The following is a 19,211-nucleotide window of genomic DNA, read 5'->3' on the forward strand; positions in this document are numbered from 1 at the left end:
AGCATGCCACAATAGAGAACAAGAGGGACAGAGAGTGTGTGTGTGTCTCTCACACAGGTATGACTGCCCACCCTCACACCCAAACCCCATAGTGATTTATGTCTCAACCAGCTGCTTGGGATGCCCAAGGTAACCTGTTTATACTGCCAGGGAGAGGGTGCATGCTTGCTCTTTTGGTTTCCCTGTAAGAAGTCATTTTTCTATGGGAATGCATAGAAATCTGTGGGGGACATGAATTCTGCGCACATGTCATGACACAAAATTCCCCCAGTAAGCCCCATCCCACACCAGTGCATCACAGAGAAATAATGGTACTGGCTGCATTCTAAGAAATTTAAGAGAATGGAATGGAGACCATGGGGCATAGGACCTATTTTGCATGAGTTTATGTCTCAGGGTTGCTTTGCCAGTCGTCATGGCTGAGCTTTATTTTTTAGTAAAAGAAAGAGAGGTGGTAGGTTGCTGTTGTGTCTGTCTGACTGTTTCCCACGGGGAGGTAGTGTTGCATAAATTGCAAGGTTCGTCCCCTGGAGGCCAGTCTAATTTGCCCACAGAAGAGAGTCACACTTTCAGGCTGGGTCCAACTCCATTTTATTGTTTGCAAGCAATGGTCAGCCAAGGAGCTATTGCTCAAAGCAAAGCTGACCCTGGGCGTTGGCTAAGCATCCTTTTTTATACTTTCTTTAACTTTCTTATCCAACTTGGCACGTCTTGATTTGTTACCTTAGCTTCGTGTTGCAGCGTTATTGGTTAGCATATTTCAACTCTATTCCACTCAGTAACAACCACCAGTACAGCTTACTTAAGTAATAGCAATTAGCAAATTCCCCTAACTCAAGTAATACGTGTAATCCAGTCCTTGAGAAATGGGTCTAAACAGCTAGTTCCCCTTTTTACTACAGCTTCTAAAACATGCGCAATTAGATATGTGCTGTTTCAAGCTTAAGTAATGGAAGGGGGAAGAAGCACACATAGTTTTTACTATATTTTACTACAGTAGGCTTCTTGTGAAAGAATCTCCTGTTGAGAGCATCCCGTGTCTCAGAAGTAGAGCTGGTCAAAACTTTTCTTACACAACATTCTTTTGTTGGAAAATGGTGAGTCGATGGAATTGACACATTCATCAAAACTTTAGTGTAGAAAGTTGGTGGACTGCCCGGCTCCCAGTTCTTATGGGAATAGGCAGCCCAGGGACTAAACTGAAAAATTCTGTTTTGGTTCTCTCAAATCAGATTCTCAAAAATCTTCTTTATGTGAAAAATTAACTTTTTTTTTTTTTTTACTTTTTTTGTCCTGAATCAAAACAAAAATGGTTTAGTTTTCTAAAAATGTAGTTTTTATGGAACGGAAATTCTGTTTTTGCAGCTAGCTCTCCACTATAGACTGTAACTATACTGTAAACGTGGCAATTCTTTTAAACTCTATGCTTTTAAGTTGGGTGTGGGGCAAATGTGTTAATGACCCAAAAAACAGGCAGATGATTATTTTTATCTAGCACATGCCAATTCATAAAAACATGTATCACATGCTATCAAAGAAAAAGTTTCACTATTATATTAACTGGGAGTCAATTCTTCCTCAAGCAAAACCCCTATTTTACCTGCTGCAAGGAAGAAAGATTAGGTTCTGGGTTTTATATATAAAAATATGTACACTTGCATAACTGATTACTTTGGTTAGCTGATTACTGACTTAAAGTAACATATTAAGTCATTTGCAGTCTTTGGTCTGTCTTGATATGCATGAGATTGTAGCTGGAACAACATGGAATGTTTAGCATTAAGCGCTTCTGGTCAAACACTAGATTCCATTCAGTAATTGTTAGCAAAGTGGGATGGGCAACTGCAGACTATATTAAGTTGCTGAGGACCGTTTTTATTGCCAATTACTCAAAGGCGTTAATCTGGATACAGCTGTGTGACTTGATATACACAAATACAAACTTGTATAACACTCTTGTCTTTTTTACTAATTTATTTTCATATAAACATGGATATCTTTGTGGGGTGTTATCTGCTGGGTTTATCCCTTTCTGAGCACTCAGTGACTATACTCTCTCCTCTCAGGGTTGACCTGGTCTACCTACATGGGGGGGAAAATTACAGTGCCTTGTCTCATTAAACTATCTAACTGTACAAGTCATCTTGAGGTAAAAGTGTGCTTTTTTTTTTTTTTTTTTTTTTTGATGTAATGAGCCAACGATGCTTAACCACCTCTCTACAAGATGCTTGAGATTCAGGTCCGAGACCACTGGTTTGTTATACATTTGTAAAAAATAAAATAAAATGTTATATTGTCAAAATACTGGGAAAAATCTTTTTTACACAAGTGACTCAGGTCCCCAGGGGAGCTATTTGAGATCACTCAATTAGGGTGAACTTCAAAGAATGGAGTAGCCACTCCCACAAGCTGGTGGATACTCCGATACTTAGATTTACCAACCCAGAATAAAACAGTCTCTGTGATACTTCACTGGTTACCCAGAAGCCAACAACACATCATCCTTAAACTTAAGCAACCCATCTTAGGCCTCCACCATGACATCCAAATCAAATAGGAAGAGACTCACTGAAGATCTTATTCATCATATAAGAAAGTTCTACCAAAACCAAAGGATTAAAAACCTTGCCTTCCATGTTAATTAATATTTCAGATTTTACCCAAAAGACACAGTCAATTCTTATTAACTAAATTAAATTAATTAAAAATAAAAGAATGCATTGATTAAAAGAGATCTACATACATACAGACACAAACACGGTTCAGAGATCAGGTGCATAGTAGAGATGTTGAGCTTTGTAGTTGCAAATAGTTCTTACAGAATTAGTCCATGGGTTATAGTCCATATTCTGGATGAATTCAAGCAGGCTGGGAGATCTCAGTCTTGCTACTCAAACTTCCCTGATGAAGCTTAAGTGGACCTGACTCCAAAAAGGATCAGGTCTCAATGGTCTTTTATACAGTTTTCTAACAGCTTGTTGCCCATTCATTACTGGGTAAACAAGAGGTCTATTTGGAAGTCTCCCTGGTTGCCTATCTCTCAAGCATCATTGGTAATTAGCTATATGGATTAACATAAGACAGTTGCCCATCATTAGCAGATGATTTGCTTTATACCTTAAAGAGAGGTGAATGCAGTATAAATAGGAACCATTTGGTTACATTGTTAATCTCTAGCATTATATTTGTAAACACACAAAGCCACAAACATTATCTACCAGTATTTCCCTAAGGATTGATTTTGGATCATTTATCCTACAGGATACTTAACCCTTTCTGACCATGTATCACAACAGAAAATTTTCATGCTCAAGTCTAGTGCTTTAAATTTTAAACGAGGACTGTATTTCTAGATAGTGAAACAGGTGATTTTTGTAACTACCGGTAAATACATGTTGTCCAGAGAGTAAATAGGATCCAGAGAATGCTATACTGTATTCACTTGAGACTTTTCTCCATTTTTACAGATCTTATTGTTTTATTGATTATTAGTCCAAGAAAAGTAAAACCATTTTTCTTGTTCTGATGCTGTCCTTTATAATTTTTGTTCTTTGCTTCTAGATGGAAAATCTATTGGATCTAACTTTTGTCTTCCTTTAGGTTTAAAATGAATCACCTGCTAAAGTAATACTGACGCAATAAAGACTTCAAGTGAAGATTTCTCACCCATAATCAAGGCATCAGATTCACCATGTCTTACCACTATAATGAAGCTTTTGAAGACCCAGATTATTACTATTCAGAGACATTGGAGATTGACAATAGGTAAACTTTGAGTAATAATTTATAAAAGTTCTCACCAATAGTATTGTTGATCATAAAGGCAATTGAATGTTTAGAACTCATGGGCAAATGGGGGGCAGAACTGGTGACCAGTTCTGTTTTTGCCATTTTAAGCCCTACTTGACAGAGACTGTCTGTCTGTGGATTCTATCTTTTGCAGTGGTAGTGTAGCCATGTAGGTACCAGGATAGAAGATAACTTCTGTTGGTGGAAAGTACAGATCTGAAGGAGAGCTCTGTGTCGCTCAAAATTTGTCTTGGACCAGCTACTGTTGGTGAAAGATAGTACATCAACTACTCTGTATTTTTACATTTCTACATTTGTCATATTGGCTCTAAGATTGTGATTGATATGTTCCACGATTCATAGTTGAAAGCACCAGGTATTTGTTGAAAAATCTTGCGGGGGTAGCCGTGTTAGTCTAACTAAAAAAAACTTAAATAAAACGAAAGGTCCCATAGCACCTTAGAGACTAACTAAAAACAAAAAAGATAGTATCATGGTTTCGTCAGCTTTTCAGCAGATATGCAGTCAATAAGTTTGCTGCATGATTGGCACTTGGAGCCTGATTTTACAAATACTTATGTATATACTTACCTAGAGTGATCCTTCCACTGTCTTCAGTGGGGCTGAAGTTTTAGTCTTTTTAATTCAGTTGATGATTGGTGCATATGTCAGAACTTGGCCGTCTGGATTCGAAGCACTGTGTTTTATGAAAATGTTTTAAAACCTGCTAAAATAAGATGATACATAATTTATTTGTCAAATTGTTTTGAATATTGCACATCCAGACCCAAAGGTAAATAGCCGTATCTTATCTTTCCACTCACCGTTATTCCCTCCTTTTGGTTTGTTTGCTCTCTGTAGAGAGGGGTTTCACCAACCCTTTCATGATTCCTCACCGTATGATGACTCCTTGTACGATTCCTATGAAGGTCACAGAGAAAGAGGACAGAGAAACCAGGATTATCCTATGGCTATACCGATGACCTCAATGCAGCCCAACTTCCAATACAGCCACAGTTCATCAAGGCTGGGTGTGCCCAGCATGAATCCACATGGAAGTGTACATAGTATGTAATATTAAACACATAGATATAATAGACAGTATTTTGAGGGGGGTGGTCCACTCCTGAAGTTGATCCAGTTACAGTAAAAGCTTATTCAACAAGTGTGGGGGTGGAGAGTACCAGTTAATTGAATATTCTGGCTAACTGAGAGTTATATTTTGCCAATGAAATGCCAGTTTTCAAAGAATTAGAATATTATAAAATAGTGTAAAGGTACTCACAAATCCAGGGTAGTACTGCATTGGAGAGTGGTTGGTTTCTTGAAGCACTGAGATATATACAGGTATAGTTTTCTATACAATAGGTTTTTATGACGCTACTTATCACTATGGGCAGCACGTGGTGCACAATCAGATCACTGAAAATACAGTTAACACTAAAACTACACTGAATATAATTTAATCCTTGATTATTCAGAAGACACTTGAGGATCTTGCAGTGCCTCAGACGGATCATTATCAATATTCATTACCATTGTAGCTGTAGAAAGTGTAGGAGATTGGGCTGAATCTGTAATGACCCTATGACACAACCTGGATGCTGTTTTTAGAATAAATCCCTGATTTCAGCTTGTGTATTTGTCTTCTGCTTCTTTTGCATAGAAGTGGAGGGCAGAACATGCAATTGCATAATGTACTGGGCAATACATTAGTCCTGGTTACTACATTGGAGATTTGTCTTGAGAGAGATCAGAAATGCCACTTAATTGAGCTTTCTGTTAATTGAGTGCCTAATAACAGAGCTTTAAGGTACCCGCTTATCTTGATTTCTAAAGGAGTTCTGCATTCATGGCAGGGTAAGGCCAGAATGTTTTTTACAAAAGTGACTCGTTTAGAAAACTAAAATGTAACATCTTTGGGTACATCTTCACTACAGAGAACGATTGAAGCCGCCTCTGTCAATCTTCCACGGTTCGATTACTGGGTCTAGTTAAGACAGTTAATTCAAACTGAGAGAAAAACAACAAAGAGTCTTGCAGCACCTTAGAGACTAACAAAACATGTAGATAGGATCCTGAGCTTTCGTGGGCACAACTCACTTCAGATGAATAGAGTTTAAGGGGTCCAGTTTTCAAATAAATAGCACAGAGCAGGGACTATTTGGGTTTTTTTTTTAAGTTTTTCCAGTTGCAGACACAGCTACCCCTCTGAAACTTTCAAACTGAGAGTGGCACTCCAGTCGATGCTGATAGTCCTGTTTCCACGAGGAGTAAGGGAAGTCAAAGGGAGAGTGTTCTACCTTTGACTTCCTGCAGTGTGGACAGCACCAAAAGTCGAGTTAAGGTACTTTAACGTCAGCTATGCAATTAATGTAGCTGAAGTTGTGTATCTTAATTTGACCTAATCTTGTATTGTAGACACACCCTTTTTGATCAAAATGAGAGGGAGGAAAACACATAGTTTTAAAAAACAAATATTATTTCCATCCTGTCATGCCAGAATTTTTTTTTCTGGTTGTACAGTAAACTTCTGATAATCCGGCACCTTTAGGACCCAGGGGGTGCCAGATTATCAGATATGCTGGACTATCAGAAGGGGGGGCTATGAGGGGTCTGGGGTGGAGTGGGGGGGATGCGCCCCTCGGCGCTGCAGGACCAACCCGGCAGCACCCCAGCTGCTCTGCCCCAGACTTCCCCAAGTCAGACGCTGCTGAAACTGACCAGCAGCTGACTCCGGGAAGCCCGGGGCAGAGCACCCCAGCAGCGGCTGACTTGGGCCGAGGGGCGGCACTAGGGGACCAGCCCAGCAGCACCCCAGCTGCTCTGCCCCAGGCTTCCCCTAGTCAGCCGCTGGTCAGTTTCAGCAGCAGCTGAATCGGGTAAGTCGGGGGCAGAGCAGCTTCAGTTCTCCGGCTGCCTGGAGCACTTCCGGGTTCCAGATGGTACCGGACCATCAGGAGTGCTGGACCATTGGATGCCAGATCACTGGAGTTTTACTGTACTAGGGGGTGAGAAAAAACTGAACATTAGTTACCTACATTTTAAAAAGCAATTTGTGCTTTCTTTTCTATGTGCCCATCTTAACACACTTGAGTAAGGTCTGTTGTGTTGTACTGTTTTGTTTGTCTTTTGGTGCAGTTTCTGAAGCTCAGGTACCTGTATGATGTCTTGTGCTGGGCCTCCAAAAATTGAAGCACCCACAATCACTAGCCACTCTTGAAAATTTAGGCAGCTAGCATCATTCATTAAATTTGACTTTCAGTAGTCTAAGCATGGTGTAATTTAACTATACAATAGATGAGGGAAGAGCATAATTCTAGGGTCTGTTGTGCTATGCACAGTAGCACTGTATTTGTTATTGTATCAACAAACCCAATCTTTTGCAGACAGTTATGAACATTTCATTGTGGCTTAATATTTCTGCTTTTCCGTCTAACAGGTAATCCTTCCTTTGAGTATGAGACCGAGGCAGACTACACATCTCCCCCTATCTTCCATGCCATGGATGATCCTCATGTACGCAGATCTTCTGATTTGTCTGATGAAGGTAAGGCTGAAGGCACAAAGATGGAATGGCCAATGAGAACATTGAAATTAGAGTTGTCAAGTGATTTTGCAAAAATGAATTGCAATGTAATTGCATGATTAATTGCATTGTTAAACATCAATAGAAACCCATTTATTTAAATACTAGGTAGCTGGTGGTGTGGGGGGTGCAGGGGCATAGGGATGTGGGGGGCTGGGAGTGTGGGGTCAGGGGTACAGGAGTCAGGAGGAGGGGCTCAGGGCAAGGAGTGGAGGGTGAAGAAGTCTGGGCAGGTGATTCGGAGGAGAGGGCTCAGAAGAGACGGGGCTCAGAGGAGAGGGGTGGAGGTACCTGCCTACTTCTCCCCAGGGTGTGGAGGGCAGTACACTGCTCATGGAGGTGCTTGCTGCCCCCATATGGTTGTTTGAGTATAACTGCGCCTGCTATCACAGCCCTCCATTTCCATCTGATCTGAAACAATCACATTCCACACATATCCCATTATCCTGGCACAACCAAACCCTGACTGTTTAAAGTTATGATAAGAAGAAGCTGCATACCAAATTTGGTGTTCCTAGCTCTTACTATTTAGGAAAACTTCTTGTACAAACGGGCTCACAGACTGACATTTTCAAAATATATAAGAAGAAGACATTTGGATGTTTTCTACATTTTCAAATATATTGATTTCAATTACAACACAGAATATAAAGTGCACAATGCTCACTTTGCACACTTTATTTTTTATTACAAATATTTGCACTTAAAAACAAGAGAGTATTTTTTCAGTTCACTTAATACAAATACTGGAGTATAAGCTCTTTATCATGAAAGTTGAATTTACAAATATAGAATGTTTATCGTATCTGGCACATAAATACCTGGCAATTTACTACAAAAATGCCATGTGAATGCCTGTTCTCACGTTTAGGTTATATAGCATTATAGCCTGTAAATGTAAACAAACTTACTTGTTTTAGTGACTGGCTGAACAAGAAGTAGGACTCAATGGACTTGTAGACTGTATAGTTTTACATTGTTTTTTTTTTTTAGTGCAGTTATGTAACAAAAATAATTTACATTTGTAAGTTACACTTTCACGATAAAGAGATTGCACTAGAGTACCAGGTGAATTGAAAAATATTTATAGTTTTACAGTACAAATATTTATAAAAAATAGTATGAAGTGAGCACTGTGCTCTTTGGATTCTATGTTGCAATAGAAATCAATATCTTTCAGAATGTACAATAATGCCAAAATTATGGAATAAATTTCAATTCTTATTCTATTGTTTTAAGTGTGATTAATCCCAATTAAGTATTTTAGTTAATTGCATGAGTTAATTGCTATCATTGATAGCCCTAATTGAAACTTTAACCTCCATAGGAGGATAACAACTTTTTTGGGCTTGAACTAATCAGACTTTATCCTTTTGATAACATATTTCATGTTAATAAATATGGAAGGCTCACTATTTAGTTTAGGTGGTTGATTGTCCAGGAGTCCTCACTGAATCCTAATCACCATTAAATATCCAAATATGTCATGACAATACCACTTCATTTTACCAGAGCTTCCCAAATCCATCTGTGGATGGTAGGCCCCCATCTCATGGCAATGAAAGTAGAGGTACAGTAAACTTCCGATAATCCAGCACCTTTAGGACCCAGGGAGTGCCGGATTATCAGATATGCTGGACTATCGGAAGGGGGGGCTATGAGGAGTCTGGAGGGGGATGCCACCCCAGGCCCCTCATAGCCCCCCCTTCCGATAGTCCGGCTCTGCCCCAGGCATCCCTGGTTCAGCTGCTGCTGGTCAGTTTCAGCAGCGGCTAAATCGGGGACACCTGCAACAGAGCAGCTGGAGTGCTGCCTGGTTGGTCCAGTAGCACCGACCCTTGGCGCGGCGAGACCAACCCGGCAGCACCCCAGCTGCTCTTGGGGACGCCTGGGGCAGAGCAACTGGGGTGCTGCCGGGTTGGTCCCACAGTGCCGCTCCTCTGCACTACTGGACCAACCCAGCAGCACCCCAGCTTCTCTGTCCCATGTGTACCCAAGTCAGCTGCTGCTGAAACTGATCAGGGGCTGACTCGAGGAAGCCCGGGGCAGAGCAGCTCTGCCTCGGGCTTCCTGGAGTCAGCCGCTGGTCAGTTTCAGCAGTGGCTGAATCCGGGACAACTGGGGTGCTGCCGGATTGGTCCCGCAGCCCCGAGGGGCAGCACTATGGGACCTACCTGGTGGCACTCCAGCTGCTCTGCCCCCGGCTTCTCCAATTCAGCCGCTGGTCAGTTTTAGCAGCGGCTGAATCGGGAAAGCTGGGGGCAGAGCAGCTCCAATGGTCCGGCTGCCCGGAGCACTTCCAGGTTCCTGATGGTGCCAGACCATCAGAGTTTTACTGTAGTTGGAAACTTTTGATGAATTGTTTCTTTATAAAAAAAAAATGCCTAAACTGAGATTATTCCTGAAGAAGGTTTTGATTGGAGGAATCTCCCAACTTGAATAGCTGTTGTAAGGCAGTGGGGAAATGTCAAAATATCTTGAAATAATGGTGAAATAATTTTGAAATCTGTTAGTCTAATTTCAAAGGGGAGGATTGAAACTGAAACAAAGTTTTCATTGACCTCTTTTTTTGATTTTGTGAATATTTTTGAGATTTTTGACATTTCCTCCTGATTTAATCAGAATAGAAATTTTGAATTCTCAAAGATGTATGTGTAGGTGGGTCATGAAAACTATTCCTCTACCCAGCTGTAAATGAAGGGTTATGGGGTGAAATAAGGATGTTAAGTATCGATTAATTTACTAGTCGAGTAGTCGATGGAATTTGCATCAGCTACTCGACTAGTTGTTAAGAGAGTGCTCACTTCTGAGCACAACTCCCGGCTGCCGCTCTGCACTCTTAAAGGGACAGAGAGGAGCCAGTGTGCAAAGACACTGGCTCATTCTCTGGTCCCCCGCAGGGTCTCAGGACAATTCTCACTCTGCATTTTTAAAAGGGAGACAGCTGCGGTTTTCTTAGTGTAGACATTGCTTTTATGGCCCTAGCTGATGCTATTTTACATTTGAGTGTGTCTCTCAAGTTGATTAAAACATAACCTCAAAATAACAGATATGAGGATTGTATATATTTTTTTCCGCAAAAGAACAATTTATTTCCATTGGCACTAAATATACACACTTTTATTAACTAAAAATCTTTTAAAAATTAATTTTCTGTACACTATGTTTGTATTTTATAAAAAGGTAGCAACCAAAACCTCACTAGAAAAAACAGCAAGTCAGAACCTTTTTGGAAGTCTTGAAGTCAGTGTGTGTGCTTATTTTGTATTATAGACCATTGTACTAACAGTTAACCATCACTGGGTATGAATGATTTTTCAGAAGCATTAAAAACTCTATTCTCCCAGTGTTGCTGTGTTACACAAACATTCATTCCAAAAAACTAAGAATATTTAATGCAATATCACTGCTAGCTATCATTACCTCTCAATTTCTTGTTAGTTAGCTAAATCTTGGTAGCTATGTATATTGGATGTCTTATTTCCAGTCTTCCTTCTCTCATTCTTTGTATGAAGTTTGGAATGTTATTTAAAGTTCTGGATAGATATAATTTTTTTGTACATCCCATCTACAGAAGCAAAGTTGATCAAAAACCTTGCAAACATGTCCAGCAAAGAGAGAATGAAAGCAATCCAGAAGACACCAAAGACCATGAAAGAAAAGAGAGAGATCAGGTAAAAGCAGAATGTTTATTACAGCTTAGTACTAATAATAGAATCACAGAATATTAGAACTGGAAGGGACCTCAAGAGGTCATCAAGTCCAGTCCCCTGCCCTGACAGCAGGACTAAACACTTTCTAGTTCAGTGTTTCTGAAAGTGTTCCGCGGAATCACTCTCAGAAACGCATTAACTGGCTGCCCCAGTTTGTTTGTTTACCGGTGCTGCAGCTCACAGAGCCTCATGGCTCCCATTGGCTCAGTTTCATCCTTTGCAGGCAAGAGGAGCCGTGGGAAGCGGTGGCCCGGCCCAGCCATTTCCTGTGACTCCCATTGGCTGCAAAGGATGAAACTGAGCCAATGAGAGCTGCGAGACTCCGTGACCACGGCGCTGGTAAATAAACAAACCAGAGCGGTCAGTTAATGTGTTTCTGAGAGTGATTCCGCGGAGCACTTTCAGAAACATCGATCTCTAGATCATCCCTGATAGATATTGATCCAACCTGCTGTTAAATATTTCCAGTGATAGAGATTCCACAACCTCCTTAGGCAATTTATTCCAGGGTTTAATCAGCCTGACAGTTAGGAAGTTTTTCCTAATGTCCAACCTAAATTGCTGCAATTTAAGCCCATTGTTTCTTGTCCTGTCATCAAAAGCCAAGGAGAACAATTTTTATCCCCTGATGTGAATGTTCATACTGTTTCTGGCTCCTACTTAAATGCAGATGTCTGCATAGCATACAGGCAGTCCCCGACTTACGCGGATCTGACTTATGTCGGATCCGCACTTACGAACGGAGCTTTCTCGCCCCAGAGGTCGAGGTAGCGGATTGCTACCTGCGAGCTCCGGGGCGAGAGAGCCCCATTCGTAAGCTGCTCTGGTGCCCCTGGTCTGCTGGAGACCGTCTCCAGCAGACCAGGGGCACCGGGCGGGTTCCCAAGCTTCTGAGGCTTTGCTCTGGCAAAGCCTCAGAAGCGCGGGAACCCGCCCGCTGCTGCCGCTCCAGTCCGGGTGCCTGTGGTCTGCTGGGGACCGTCCCCAGCAGACCACAGGCACCGGGACTGAAGCCGCAGCCGCGGGGGGTCCCGCGCCTCTGAGACTTTGCCAGAGCAAAGCCTCAGAGGCGCGGCACCCCGCTGCCGCTGCGGCTCTGCTCCTGGTGTCCCTGGTCTGCTGGGGGGGGGGGGGGGGGGTGCGGCTAGTGTGGCCCCCCCCCCCCCCCAGCAGACCAGGCTTTTGTTTTGGACCCTGGAGCAGAGCAGCTGGGGCGCTGCCGATTGGTCCTGCAGCGCCGCTCTGGGCACTACTGGACCAACCCGGCAGCACCCCAGCTGCTCTGCCCCAGGTCCTGATTCAGCCGCTGCTGGTCAGTTTCAGCAGTGGCTGAATCAGGACGCTTGGGGCAGAGCAGCTGGGGTGCTGCTGGGTTGGTCCAGTAGCGCCGAGGAGCGGTGCTACTGGAGCAACCCAGCAGCACCCCAGCTGCTCTGCCCCAGGCATCCCCAAGTCAGCCGCTGCTGAAACTGACCAGCGCTGACTACAGGAAGCCCGAGGCAGAGTTGCTCTGCCCCAGGCTTCCTGGAATCAGCGCTGATCAGTTTCAGCAGCAGCTGAGTTGGGGAAGCTTGGGGTTCTTAAGTTGAATCTGTATGTAAGTTGGAACTGGCGGTCAGTTTCAGCAGCGGCTGAATCTGGACGCCAGTTCCGACTTACATACAGATTCAACTTAAGAACAAACCTACAGTCCCTATCTTGTACGTAACCCAGGGACTGCCTGTATTTCCTTGCTAGAGTCTTGATCAATTATGGAACAAAGCAACTGGAAAATAACTTGTTTTAAAGTAGCATCTTATTGAACGCTAATTTGCCTCTTATGAATGACACAGTGTGCATATTTGTTGAATGGAAAGCAAGGTTTCATCTCGTTGACATCAGTATCCTGCCTTGTTCCTATAAGAAATGTCAACTTAATGTGGATGTGTTTAAGATTTTCCAAAGAGTGTTCAGCAATGAGAATGGAGAAAAAGCTAGGCAAAAGAGTTTGAAGGTAATGGCTGACTTATCCTGATCAGTGTTATTACAGAAGATATCCAAAGCCCATCACCAACAATAAGTTGGAGTTAGATGCAAGGAGGCTAGATTGTCTGACCTGTGGCAGGTTGCTAGCTAACAGAAAGACAAACAGCAAATCTCTCTCCCTAAACTCTACATTTTAAGTAACTTTTTGTCTGCTACTGAGTAAATCTGGGTAGGAATTTTTCAGTGATCTTTTTTTTTTTTCCTGAAAAATGCTGGTTTGTCAAAACTAAAACTGTTTCCAGAACCAGGTTGATTTTTAGATGAATTTTCCAACTTGAGTTTTTTTTTTAAAAACGCTTTTAAGATGACAAAATATTTTTTTGACTATTTTACTATGAAAAATTCTGATTTTGAAACTGCTTTCTGTTTTGAAATGTGAAATTAATTATATTGCAAATTTCGTTGTTGAAAATGTTAAAATTAAATGTTTGTATTGACCCATACTGAAAATTGTAAAGTTGTTTTTTTTGTTTGTTTGTTTTTCAGCTAGCAAAATTTGTGCAATATGGAACTTTTGTCCTGATTTTGATTGGTAAAAATTGTCAAACTCTCAAAAGCAAATGCTAGCAATATTTTACCCAGTTGTGCTCTTTGAGCATTTGCATAGCATTTGTGTTTGCAGCCGACCATTAAACAGAATATGGTACATTAAATGAGAAGTTCTTCATTGTTTTTGTTTTAATCTTCCCTGCTATTCCACAGGAATAAAGTTCTCGTGGAGAAAATGAAGAAATCAGGGAGCTACACTACTCAGATTAACTGTTGTACACAGTGTCTCTACAAAACATCATTGGTAAGTGCACCCTGCTTTGTTCACACAAATTGAGTTAAACACCTTTAAACTAAGATCTCATTGCTAACGCCAGTATTATATAACACATTCCCTTATAGTGGTAGAAATGTAGCCGTGTTAGTCTGGTGTAGCTGAAACAAAATACAGGTCTATGTAGCACTTTAAAGACTAACAAGATGGTTTATTAGATGATGAGCTTTCGTGGGCCAGACCCACTTCCTCAGATCAAATAATGGGAGAAAATAGTCACAACCATATATACCAAAGGATACAATTTAAAAAAATGAACACACATGAAAAGGACAAATCACATTACAGAACAGAAGGGGGATGTAAGGGGGGGGAGGTGAATGCCAGTGAGTTAATGATATTAGAGGTGGGTGCTTCCCCCATTATCACCTCTAATTCTATTAACTCACAGACATCTCCCCTTCCCCACCTCTAATATCATTAACTCACTGGCATTCACCTCCTTCCCCCCTCCCCCCCCCCACATCCCCCTTCTGTTCTGTAATGTGATTTGTCCTTTTCATCTGTGTTCATTTTTTTAAATTGTATCCTTTGGTATATATGGGTGTGACTATTTTCTCCCATTATTTGATCTGAGGAAGTGGGTCTGGCCCACGAAAGCTCATCATCTAATAAACCATCTTGTTAGTCTTTAAAGTGCTACATAGACCTGTATTTTATATTCCCTTATGTTACCTTCATGTGCCAATAGGCCAAAGAAACAATGCATTTTGTATGGTTTGTTTGTTGACTTTGGATTATGGTAGTACTTAAGAGCTCAAAATGAGGAAAGACATCCTACAAATGAGAAGAAATTGAAGGAAGGAAAATGTTTGTAACTTAAAAATAGAAATACTAGAAATGTGGAGTTGTGTTTTGTGTGATTCTAACTTGGTTCCTATATAAGAAGTACAGTATCAGATTGCTATTAAGACTCATATTTTTATCTCCTTCTAATGTTAGTCCTATCGGCGATTTAAAAATGTCCTGTCAGGATTTTTGTCCTCATTGCAACTGTGGCAGAAGACTCTGAAAGTCATCGGTGGCAAGTTTGGGACCAGTGTTCTTTCCTATTTTGTTTTTCTGAAGTGGTTACTGACTTTCAACATCTTCTCGTTCCTTGTGAACTTCAGCTTTATAACAATCCCACAGCTTATAGCACCAGGACCAAATAACCTTTCGTTCAACGGTCAGGAGCTTCTCACTGGGGCTGTAAGTATATAGAGGAGGACCCAAACTAGTGCTGCATATGAGAATTTATAAAATCATCCTAATGTGGCAAAAACGGCCACAAGTCTTTTCTAGTCACAGTGGTGGAAGTTTTAATTGTGCTCTTAATTTCTTCGGGTCACAGTAAAATTTTTCATTTGACCTATTGTTCTTTATTGAACAAAAATCAGAACCAACGAACAGCTTGCCCAATAGCCTATATGATATTAATTGATCTTACTGTAATTCCTAGAGCATTTGTGTCCTATTAAAAAACTGGTGCCTGTTTAACAGCCTCTCAGAAAGTGATTGAAAGACATGAAGAATGAATTATCCTTTAACCATTCCTGCATTAGCCCAAGACACTATCCCTTGCTATCCTTCCTCTGCAGATAAGGACTTCAGTTTCTAATGCTGTGAATCTGGCACTTTTCCTAAACACTGAATTCTTGATTTTTTTTTTTTTTTTTTTTTAAACAAGGATCTGGCAATTTTTTTGAAGTCAATGGGGCTTAGTTTGAGTGGACCTTTAAATTTGTGCTGAAATCTCTACACCATCAGGGCCTAAACACCTAAGTATTTTTTAAGAGAAGATTAAATCTAAAGGAAAACATCTCAGTATCCTATACTGTACTAAAATTTTACTGATATTAAGCTACCTTTGGTTGGTTTATTTGGTCAGAGAGGAGGAGCTGTTCCCTTTTGGGTAGGTTAATTTTTTTTCAGATCTGACCTTTACAAGACAGTTGACTCATTTTCACTGTACAGCAAAGGAGGTCTATAATAACAACCCAATCTGAATCTTAACAACCCTTCTCGATGTGTGGATACCATGTTGTTTAAAAGAAGGGTAAATATGAATATTCCTGCTGGAATTCTTTTGCAGTGTCGCATTTGTGCATTTCAGCTAATGGTTCTCAGGCTTCCATTGTAAAATTGTTGTGCTCCTAAATTTCTGGGTGCAAAGTAAAAGTACTGGGATAAGGGATTCAAGTATTTGCAGAGTGCTTCCTGGGAAAGATGGCCAAATAACTTTTGGTCTAATCCCGGTTGAAATAATCTTAACTAAGTCCCACTCCTGCAAAGTGTGGTGCATTTGCAGCTCCTCATGTTGATTCCTAGCAGAAGGAGGGGTGCTCCATTGGCCACAAGAAGCACTTATAAAATTGTGATCAAATATGGTGGGAAGGGAGAGCCTAAGCCTACAAAAACCTTACTAGCAAGAGTTTATCTCATTGGGGTGAACAGAACTATTCCTGCCAATCAAGATTTACTGGATCAGACCCTTGCGTGCGCCACCATATTCAGTCAACAGCATGTCTTTTGAGAGCTAACTCAATTTCTGTATCATTTTAGGGTTATTTTAGAAAAACTGTGCTCTACTACGGTTTTTATACCAACTCTACAATCACAAACAACTCTTCCTATAACATGCAGCTGGCCTATATTTTCACTATTGGGATTTATTTCATCATCTGCTTCTTTAGCTTGGTGTACAGGTACAGTAACTATATATTCCTCCTTTGCACTTTAAAATTGATATATTTGTATGAAAAAAAAGTATTAACATTTCAAGAATCTACTAGGAGTAGTAATAATATCCTCGGCCACTAGTTTAGACATGCTGCTAACAACAAATCTCTGAGTCTAGTCACTGATGGTAATAAAGGAATCTGGTGACATTAAATGTGCTGTCAGCAAGTTTCCCCAGTTTAGAGCTATTTGGTGTCCAAGTTGCTGCCAGACCCACCAGATGGGGTGCAGAATCCCTGCAGAGTCACTTATGTCCCGCAGAAGAATTCAGGCTCAGTCAGTTAAGTGTAATCCTGTTAGGAATGCTGCTGTCCATGACTTCTACGAATGATTTGCTGTGTTGAAATGGCCCTTCAGACGCAGCCATTGCTGACATGGAACTGGAGAAAAGAAGGCAGGAAGTAGCAATGTATATAAGGACACCTGACCATAAAGGGAAAGGAGAGTGACTGTAACTGAACTCTACATTCACTAATCAAGGATGGGAGATTTCTGTATTTTGCAAGCCTGATTTCTTTTCCACACCAGCTGGGTTTTTTCGGCTCAAAGACTCCCTGCATTGCTAAGACTGATCCCTTGCATGTAACTTCTACTGCAGCATGGCTGAGTCCTTCCGTAAGAACTTCATTAATCCCCAGATGTACTCTGGAAGTGCTGCCAAGCTTCTCTGCATCTGGGACTTCAATATAACCAATGAGAAACCTGTGAAACTGAAGCAAAGCAACCTCAGTACGCAAATAAAGGTACGGCATGTAATGGATCAGAAAGCAATCTCTCCCCACATGAGTAGATCTAACTCTTGGTTTGACTGTGTAACTTGTTCAAGAAAAATGCCATCTGATACTTCTTCCTGCCCCACTAATGGACTGTGTGCAGGTTTTCTATTATGAGCCATTTACTTACCTGTCCTTGACTTAGTAACATGTTGTTTTTTAAAGCAATTTTTGTAGCTACTTTCTTTTTTTTTCTGGCAATTGAATCTGTACAACTGGCACAAATATTTGCCTAGCTCTAATTTTTTTCCAGACCTCTAACCAAATGGTGTCCTTTAGTTAGAAGGTGGGGAGAACACACAGCTCTTTGCCTGGCATATTTTCGTGTACACTGCTGAATTAACAGAAATTGTTTCCATATTACATGCTTCTGTCCCTTGCACCTAGTTCATGGGGTGGGGTTCCTCTTTATTTTTGGCCTTTTTTATCATTGTGGGGTTGGTTTTCTTGGTTGTGGATCACTTACATGGAAAGGATCCATGGGGAGGTGTAATCCTAAGTACAAAGTATGATGAAACTTGTACAAGAGACTGCCCTGTACATAGTGAGTACAATTGCGCTGCCTTCACTTTGGGTATGTCTAGACTATTTGCCTTTGCCGACAGAGGCATGTAAAATTGGCTATCCGACGTAGTCAATGAAGTGGGGATTTAAATATCCCCGGCTTCATTAAAATAAAAATGGCCGCCGCGCTGTGCTGGCTCAGCTGATTGTCAGCACAGCGCGGCAGTCAAGACGTGGATCGGTTGACAGGGAACGCCTTTGTCGATCGCTTCCTTATGCCTCATGAAACGAGATTTACAGGAGCAGTCGACAAAGGCTGCCCCGTCGACAGATCCGCGTCTTGACTGCCGTGCTGTGCCGACAATCAGCTGAGCCGGCACAGCGTGGCGGCCATTTTTATTTTAATGAAGCTGGGGATATTTAAATCCCCACTTCATTGACTATGTCGGGTAGCCAATTTTATATGCCTCTGTCGGCAGAGGCATGTAGTCTAGTCATACCCTAAGAGATCATCTCTATTCTCTCCTTTGAGAAGTCACTTAGGCTACGTCTACGCTGCAGGAATTTGTCGGAAGAGGCAATGCAAATGAAGCGCTCATTAGCATCTCTCATGCTCTCATTTGCATAGTCTCTTCCTATCCATTTTGTGGAAGAGGTTTTTGTGCAAAAAAACGCAGTGTAGACTGGGCCATTTTGCGCAAAAAACCCTTTTGCACAAGAACCCTTATTCCTCAAAAAAGCATGTATACAGGATCTTGCTCAAAAGGGGTTTTTGCCCTGTCTACACTGTGGGTTTTTTCCCCGCAAAAACCTCTTCCGCAAAGCTGATCGGAAGAGACTATGCAAATGAAAGCACGAGAAATGCTAATGAGTACCTCATTTGCATTGCCTCTGCCGACAAATTCCTGCAGTGTAGACATAGCCTTAGAGAGCATTGGCCTGGGATTTGGGAGACTTGGTGTGAGTGGGGTCTCGAGGGTCACACTGAGGGCAAACTGTTAGGGCAAACTGCAAGAGAATGGGACAGACCATTCCCAAATCTTGTGAATATTCCAATACTCAGATTTACCAAATCAGCACAAAACAGCTTCTATGCTGCCTTACTGGTTTCACAGAAGTAAGAACATAATTCCCTTATGGAAACCCAACCCGAATTACCGTTAACTCACTTTTCTAGCAGGTCTCTAAAGGTTGAATCCGGGTCAGTTAGCCCCTGAGCTGCGTAACCTGCTCTGGCCATGTGCCACATCTGGGTTCTATTCTTAGCTTATCCA

At 41.4% G+C, this 19,211-nt stretch overlaps 1 protein-coding gene across 4 annotated transcripts in view; it reads left to right on the forward strand.

The window, feature by feature from the left end:
• TMC5 (transmembrane channel like 5) overlaps positions 1 to 19,211 on the forward strand; it is a 55,860-nt gene that overhangs the window by 11,158 nt on the left and 25,491 nt on the right. For 3 of the 4 annotated variants that reach the window (XM_075899394.1, XM_075899396.1, XM_075899395.1), the window contains exons 3-10: positions 3,601 to 3,765; positions 4,651 to 4,856; positions 7,232 to 7,339; positions 10,953 to 11,052; positions 13,819 to 13,909; positions 14,882 to 15,130; positions 16,484 to 16,626; positions 17,259 to 17,403. In XM_075899394.1, the coding sequence (XP_075755509.1) occupies positions 3,692 to 3,765; positions 4,651 to 4,856; positions 7,232 to 7,339; positions 10,953 to 11,052; positions 13,819 to 13,909; positions 14,882 to 15,130; positions 16,484 to 16,626; positions 17,259 to 17,403 (1,116 nt within the window). In that variant the 5' untranslated portion in view covers positions 3,601 to 3,691. Of the gene's footprint in view, positions 1 to 2,066; positions 2,150 to 3,600; positions 3,766 to 4,650; positions 4,857 to 7,231; positions 7,340 to 10,952; positions 11,053 to 13,818; positions 13,910 to 14,881; positions 15,131 to 16,483; positions 16,627 to 17,258; positions 17,404 to 19,211 lie in introns of all 4 variants that reach the window. The other variant, XM_075899397.1, reaches the window with a different exon arrangement.

The sequence above is a fragment of the Pelodiscus sinensis genome, chromosome 16 (genome assembly GCF_049634645.1).
Source record: "Pelodiscus sinensis isolate JC-2024 chromosome 16, ASM4963464v1, whole genome shotgun sequence".
Taxonomy (NCBI): domain Eukaryota; kingdom Metazoa; phylum Chordata; order Testudines; family Trionychidae; genus Pelodiscus; species Pelodiscus sinensis.